This window comes from Octopus bimaculoides, chromosome 1 (assembly GCF_001194135.2).
Source record: "Octopus bimaculoides isolate UCB-OBI-ISO-001 chromosome 1, ASM119413v2, whole genome shotgun sequence".
NCBI lineage: Eukaryota > Metazoa > Mollusca > Cephalopoda > Octopoda > Octopodidae > Octopus > Octopus bimaculoides.
This window is the reverse complement of record NC_068981.1, coordinates 2,592,625-2,600,752: the sequence shown is the minus strand read 5'-3', so window position 1 is coordinate 2,600,752 and position 8,128 is coordinate 2,592,625. Positions and strand designations below refer to the sequence as shown.

The window sequence follows — 8,128 nt, the reverse complement described above, 5'->3', positions numbered from 1 at the left end:
TATATATATATATATATACGTGTTATTATATGCCAACTTATATATATACACACACACACATACACACACACATATACATATATACTTTGTCTATTTATGGTGGAGCACTTTTTGTTCGAAAATCAAGTGGGGAGTAGTACAAAAGGGTTTGAAAAACACTGAGTTAAATGATATAATTCAGCTAAATGACTGAAACCAGATGATAGAAATACCTGAATGTTTATTGGTGTCAGCTTTCCTTACATATATTTCTGATTTCAAATCCTGTCAAGATGCCATTTGTATTTCACATGAATCAATTGAATTTATGTGTTTCTTGTCTCTCAAATACATTTTCGTCCTTTTCACGGGGTCATTTCTAACGATAGACATTGCTTGTGTTTTCTTTTTAACAACATCCAAGGATTTGAAGGGCTTTACTAAAATAATCTTATTAGTGAATGATTATGCCTGTCACCATGGTTAAAGGTTAGGGTGCTTCTGATGCAACCATTATTCCTTGCCACACACTGCGATCTTATGCTGCGACCATAAACTCCACCAGGGTCCTTACCCCTCAGTCCTCATTGTCATTGCTTCATCTTCGTCTTTGTCTCCCAAGAACATGATTCCATCCACTTAGTACCCAAGTTCTGGTCTCTGATAACACAGCCAAAATATTGCAGATTTTTGTCAGGCCAACATCACCGACTTTCGTTCCACTTTCGCTTATTATTAAACATGTATATTAAAATGTTGTTTTGGAAACAACTTAACAGGAAGGGACTTGCAAAAATATTGAACGGTTTAGAATGAATGGGTAGTTTTTGATGAAGGAACCAGAGGCACTTTCACATGGGTCGATAGTATAAGGGGTTTTTTTTTTAAATTTTAACTTCCATGGGATGAAGAGAAAGAGAAGTCAAATTAATTTTTTCTGTAACCATATAATTCTATGTTTTCTTTTTTCTCTAGATTTCTCTTGTTAACAAACACCAGGCATCATGAGCAAACCCTGTTTTGCTTTGGTAGCTTTGCTGGCGGGTAAGTTACATGTTGAAATATCTATACATATAAATTTGACACGGGCGATTCTTTCTTGTCTTGGGATTCACGGTCAAACGGCTGGGTGGAATTGTGCGAAGACCTATACATATATGTAGAATGATCCAGTGGTGATGCTGGGCTTTGTATTTTTTCATAGCTCCCATGGTTACCGAGATAATCTACTATAATCATAATCTTGTGTTTATGAATGAGAAAGGAAGGGGTGATACATGAATAAGGAAGGATGGGATGATGTCATACTCGATAGTGGGATGATGAAAATTGTACGCTGAAAAGAATAAATCAAACAACGTTTAAACTTGGGGTATCTGAATGTGTGTGTGTTTGTGTGCGTGTGCAAGCGCAATGGAAGTGGGATGGTTGGGGTATATGAATGTGTGTGTGTGTGTGTGCAAGTGCAATGGACGTGTGATGGTTAACATTCAACGCTGAAAAGAATAATCAAACAGTGTTTCAACTCTGTGTATTTGGTATGTTTCACTTGAATACAATCTGTTCTCTATAAAGGTACGTGCTGTTTTTTTTTGTTGAGATAGAGTAATTTCTTTGGTAATTCTCAACCATATTTTATTTAGCGTCATTATCATTAAATTAATGCATTTCTAATCAATTCGAAGATATTTGCTATCAAGTTGCAGATTTTTAACAATGCATTCGGTGATTATTTGCTTTATTTCTCGAGCAAAATTTACAACTTACAATAAAAGAATGAAATTATTATTTCATTCAAAAATTGATAAGCTTTGTTTTTAATGATGACTTGAAATGGCAAATACTTTTTCTAACCGTATTTGCTTGAAAAAACATACTTTTCTTTATATTTAGCAATTCTTTATACTTACTTTTATGATATGCCTAAATAAAACCCATCTGACTTCACCTTTGAAAATTTAAAAGATTTTTTACCTATTTTTTTTTTAATTTGTTTTATTTTTAATGTATGTTTCTGTTGTTTTGCATCTTTGTTCGCTTAGTATTTGGGTTTATTTTTGGATTTGGTTGAATCTTTTTCTTTTTTTTTTTTGTTGGTCAGTTATTTTTAGCGTTTTAACAGAAAAAAGTCATTCTAAAATAGTTTTTTAACGTAAGCGTGCCCAAACAAGTTAAATGCTTACACAGGTTTTTCAAAACCTACCATTGAGATTTTGGACACAAAAGTTAAGTTTTCAGAAGGCAGAATAGGGTCAGAGTTATTTCACCAGCCCACATCATCCCACATTTACCTCCACTGCCACTCTGATCATCCACATGGTATAATTAGATCAAATCCGAAATCCTAGTTTTTGAAGATAAAATGGATTTGTACTGATATAAGGGATTACTGGAAATATCCTGTCTACTGTAAGCACAAGGCTTGAAACTTTGGGGGAGGGAGTAAGTCGATTACATCGACCTCAGTGCTCAATTGGTACTTATTTTACCAACCCCGAAAGGATGAAAGGCAGAGTCGACCAGAGTCGACCCTGGCAGCATTTGAACTCAGAATGTGAAGACAGACGAAATACCGCTAAGCATTTTGTCTGGCATGCTAATGCTTCTATCAGCTCGCCGCCTTTGGGATCACTGGAAATATGCAAATGCATTATGTCAAACGCAGTTAAGGAACTTGCAAATGACATAGCAAAAATTAGCAAGGAAAGTCAAACTTTCACTCATAATTTTAGTAGCCAAAATAAAATTTGTGATCAAATTCCTTTAGGCACTGAAATTTCACTGGCCTTTCAAAAGTGTTGCATGAAAGTTGCCAGTATATTTCAGAAAAATATCTTGGTTTCAAACAAATATTTGCTCAGCGGCCTATTGTAGACTTTAGATGCAATAAAAATATAAGAGACCTATTAACCACTATCTCTAATCCCAAGAAAACTACCATTGGAGTTTTTGAATGCTGCTCCTTGAAAAACAGCCAAAAGAGAGGTAAACTCTGTTTATTTTGCAACAACATGATTCAAGTGAATTCCATCACGAATCATCACAGAAATATAAGGATTTATATGAAAGGTGGGATATGTAAAGTTTACCATTTGGTGTACACAGCAGAATGCACCAAACACAATTTAATTTATGTTGGTTGTGCAACAGAACAATAAAATAAAAGATTCAGTGGGTGTGATATCAGGCACAATAGCAGTTGTTCGATGGAAATTGCTGAACATTTTACATCAAACAGCTGTGATTTTGAAGAACACCTGAAAGTGCACATTCTCAGAAAATATTCTGACTCTACTACACTTCCAGTCCTCAAAAAGCATTGGAACGAATATATTTGTGAATTGCTAATGTTGCACCCTGAATAAAATGACGGGTGAATTTCATCACATTTATACAAAACTGTTTTGACTAAGTATTTTCTTTCCTGTTTTTTCTTTTTCTCTTTTTCCTTGTCACCAGTTATGAAAAAGTGAGAATGCATGATGTCTAGTAACACAAAAATATGTCAGTAGCAGACAATTTTGTCCTGCAGCGGTGGTGCCCATCTCTACTGCTGGACAATTTTTGTCAGCCACTGATACATTTTTACGTCATTTAACATAACACAGCCTTAACAGATATTACCAAACAAATGCCACAGTTAATTTAGCTTTCAATGATGTATTTGCATTGAGTATGATACATAAATGGCTATTTTAAACTAATACTGCTTTTGTTGTTCATAATTTCCATTTTTTGTTTTACCAAGTAAAATTTTTTTATCGTTAATATATCATTTTGGGGTTTTATAAACAATCATTTCTTGGTGTTTTTTCCAATTTCAGTTATTGCCTTTTCTGAAGTTCAAGGAATCCAGAAATATCTTGGATATCCTTGGTATTTGAATGGTGAGTATTTTTGTTACATATCATTATGGTGTATGTATGTGTGCATGTGCGTATGTATACATGTATGTGCATTGTGTGTGTATGGTTCTGTATGTGTGCATGTGTATGTTTTGATACTTGTATTTCTTATGACTTATCAACATCATCATCATCGTTTCAACATCCACTTTTCCATGCTAGTCTGGGTCAGACGGAATTTGTCAAGGCAGATTTCCTATCACCAGATACTATTGTTACCAACCCTCGGCTGTCTCCAAGGAAGGGAATATTTAGCTTAGTCTTTTGAATTTGAACGGCGTGATTTATGGATATGTTTTCATGGAAGATTACAAACAAGCATCACTGTTTCTGCACAATTAGCACACGGTATCCACACATGCAGACACAAACACACACAGGCACACATACACACAAATATACATACATATGCACACACACATAGACACATGCACACTTGTATATGTATACAACAGATACATAATATATATATATAACATATATATATGTGTATATGTATGCAACACATATTTCTTTAATATCACTGTGTCGACCAGACTATTCAATGTTACACATCACTGGTCACAGTGTGCTTCCAACTCTTTCTTGATTGTACCATTCTTTTTCTATCTTGGCCCTAATCATTTAACTAAACTGTCTTCCCATAGCTGTAGAGGCTTTCATGGATACCACTCAGTAACTGCACAGCTCCATCTGTTGTCCGTGAAGCTTGTGGTGTGTCCTGCCGTCCTGCCCTGTGGGAATTGTGCTTTCAGTATTCTGCATCCACTTCATTCTCTCTACTCATTCTCAGATTATCTCATTTCGGACATGCGCTCATAATAACATCCATAGCATAGATCTTTCCATGGTCCAAAGCCAATTGCTGTTCATTCTTCAATCTTCATAAGTACCCCACATCTCACTTGCATACAAGAGTTCAAGTAGGTCAGTGCTATTGAGGAGTTTGGCACGTATGGTCTTGTCCAGCTTTGCTTTGAACATATCCATATATGGCCGAGGTAAACGTCATCCATCTTGCTCTTATTCTCTCCGAGATTTCAGCATCCATGACTTGATGCACATTCACTGTGGGCCCTAAATAGACCTACTCCTTTACCTCTTCCCTCTCATCACTTCCCACCTCTATTCAGCTTTATGCTATGTTTTCTTTAATAAAGCACAAGATATGTATCATCATCATCATTATCATCATCATCGTCATTTAGCTTCTGTTGTCCATGCTGGCATGGGTTGGATGGTTTGACCAGGGCTGGTAAGCTGAGGAGCTGCACCTGACTCCAGTCTGATTTGGCATGGTTTCTACGTCTGGATGCCCTTCCTAATAATGCCAACCACTCTGAGAGTGTAATGGGTGCTTTTACATGCCACCAGCATGGGCACCAGTTGTGTGACAACAGTATCAGCCATGACTATGGTTTCACTTGGCTTGATGGGTCTTCTTCTCAAGCACAGCATATTGCCAAAGGTCTTGGTCATTTGCCATTGCCTCCGTGAGGCCCAGCATTCAAAAGGTGCTTTTCATGTGCCAGATAAGACATTGAGCTTGTCCAGGATTCAAAACCAGGACCCCTCGCACCCTAAGCAAAAACCATACCCCTAGACCAAGAAAGACAAAGCAAGCTATTTTTTCAGTTGCTGAATTTTAATGTTTACACTTACATAAACTATTTGAATGGTAACTGTTCCATTTACACTGACTAATTAAATATTAATAAATGAATTGCTAATATTTACTGTTTCTATTTTCTTAAAGGGATATTACCGCCTAGCTCTGGACCGGCCTCGGATGTTAATCAAAGCAAGTAACATTTTTATTCATCCATTGCATTTTTTGCAGCTCTTTTCTTTTACTAGTTTCAGTCACTGGACTGGGGCCATGCTGGGTACTACTCTGAAAAGTCTTAGTCAAACAAATTGACTCCACCACTTAGTTGTGGCTTTTTTTAAAGCCTGATGCTCACTTGATCTATTGGTCTCCTTTGCTGAACTGCTAAGTTATGAAAATATGAACAAACCAACACTGGTTGTCAAGCAGTGAGGGAGTCACACACACACACACACACACACACACACACACACACACACACACACACACACACACACTCACAGATATATATATAAAGACAAAGAGCTTCCATACAATTTCCATCTATCAAATTAATTCACAAGGCATTGATCTGCCTGGTATTATAGTAGAAGAGACTTGCCCAAGGTGCCGTGCAGTGGAACTGAACCTGAAAACACATGGTTACAAAGCAAGCTTCTTAATCATTCAGCCATACATTCCATGCTTAATTATCTCCACTTCAAGCTGTTTCATTACCATATTTTTGATGAAAACCCACTTTCTAATTGTTTCTAATATATTTGTAATCATTTCATGTCTGTGTGTGCGCACGTGTGTGCATGCATGCAAGTGAAGGATTAGACAGTTTGGCAGGAGCTGAAGAATCAGAGGTGTTTGCTTTGGCATAGTTTCTACAGCTGAATGCCCTTCCTAACCCAGATCTTTTCACAGAGCACACCGGCTGATTTTTACTTGGTACTGGCACTAGTGAGGTCGCCAAACAACTCACAAGACAAGACCTCTCAAACTGAATGAGGAGTAGTATTGAGGGAGGTGACCTTATGCCAGGTGATGATGGATTAAAGTATGACTGAGGGACAGGGACAAGTGTCTTAAGAATGTTCACACCTAGATAAATACCTGAAAACTAATTTAACAGTTTTAGGAGTGTTTATAAGTGGTTATGGTGGAGGCACAATGGCCCAGTGGTTAGGGCAGCAGACTCGCGGTCATAGGATCGCGGTTTCAATTCCCAGACCGGGCGTTGTGAGTGTTTATTGAGCGAAAACACCTAAAGCTCCATGAGGCTCCGGCAGGGGATGGTGGCGAACCCTGCTGTACTCTTCCACCACAACTTTCTCTCACTCTTACTTCCTGTTTCTATTGTGCCTGTAATTCAAAGGGTCAGCCTTGTCACACTGTGCCATGTTGAATATCCCCGAGAACTACGTTAAGGGTACACGTGTCTGTGGAGTGCTCAGCCACTTGCACGTTAATTTCACGAGCAGGCTGTTCCATTGATCGGATCAACTGGAACCCTCGATGTCGTAAGCGACGGAGTGCCAACAACAACAACAATAAGTGGTTATAATAACCTCTTTTTAACAGGCCCTTTGTCTTGCAAATTATAATGCAATCTTCATTAGTGTTGGTGCCATTGAAGAAAAGCATCCAGTTCTCTCTGTAAAGTAACTGGCATTAGGAAGAACATCAAACTGTAGAAAGCATGCCAAAGCAGACATTGGAGTATGACAGGTCCTGTCAAACTGCTCTACCCATGCAATATAGTTCTTTACAATGTAATCACAGATTTTGTAGTTTGTTTTACGAATATGAAGTTCAATAAGTTTCTGTAAAATCCATTGCATTTTATTGGTAAATAAGTTAAATGATATTAATAAAGTGTATTAAATAACTTACAAATGTTTCTCTTTCAGAGTATAAACCAATACGTCCCGTATCACCACTCTGGTGGAAAAGTAATGGTAAGCCACACTATGACATATATATCTTTACATAATTGCAGGCAAACACACACACACACACATGTACATGCACATACACACATGCATGCACACTCATTAGGCCAGTTAAGTTGTTGCTTATATCAACCATCTCCTTACCTATATAAACACAGGAGGACTACAATGCAGACATGGTCACATAATATAGCTGCAAAGGGGTATCCAGGAGTCAGGACCTGGATGCAGCCCGGACCCCTTAGAGTGTAAACAACTAAGGGTCAAAACACTTGCATAAAGTGGCACATCTTCTCCAAAGATCATCTGCTGTTCAGCTTTTCCTAGAGCTTACTACCATTTATACAGGGTGCAGTGAATAAATTGTCATCTAAATTGCACAAAAATGAAAATAATACTGACACTTCATTTTAACAGATATACTCTTTTACTCTTTTACTTGTTTCAGTCATTTGACTGCGGCCATGCTGTAGCACCACCTTTAGTCGAGCAAATCGCCCCCAGAGTTTATTTGTTGTAAGCCTAGTACTTATTCTATCGGTCACTTTTGCCAAACTGCTAAGTTACAGGGACGTAAACACACCAGCATTAGTTGTCAAGCAATGTTGGAGGGACAAATACAGACACACAAACATATACACACACACATACATATACATACATATATATATATATATATACATATATATATATAT

At 37.4% G+C, this 8,128-nt stretch overlaps 1 protein-coding gene across 1 annotated transcript in view; it reads left to right on the top strand.

Moving 5' to 3' along the window:
* The first annotated feature begins 937 nt into the window (after positions 1 to 937).
* LOC128249702 (adhesive plaque matrix protein-like) overlaps positions 938 to 8,128 on the top strand; it is a 16,577-nt gene continuing 9,386 nt past the window's right edge. The window contains exons 1-4 of the mRNA XM_052974091.1: positions 938 to 1,023; positions 3,804 to 3,866; positions 5,641 to 5,685; positions 7,392 to 7,439. Of these exons, the coding sequence (XP_052830051.1) occupies positions 984 to 1,023; positions 3,804 to 3,866; positions 5,641 to 5,685; positions 7,392 to 7,439 (196 nt within the window). The 5' untranslated portion in view covers positions 938 to 983. The remainder of the gene's footprint in view (positions 1,024 to 3,803; positions 3,867 to 5,640; positions 5,686 to 7,391; positions 7,440 to 8,128) is intronic.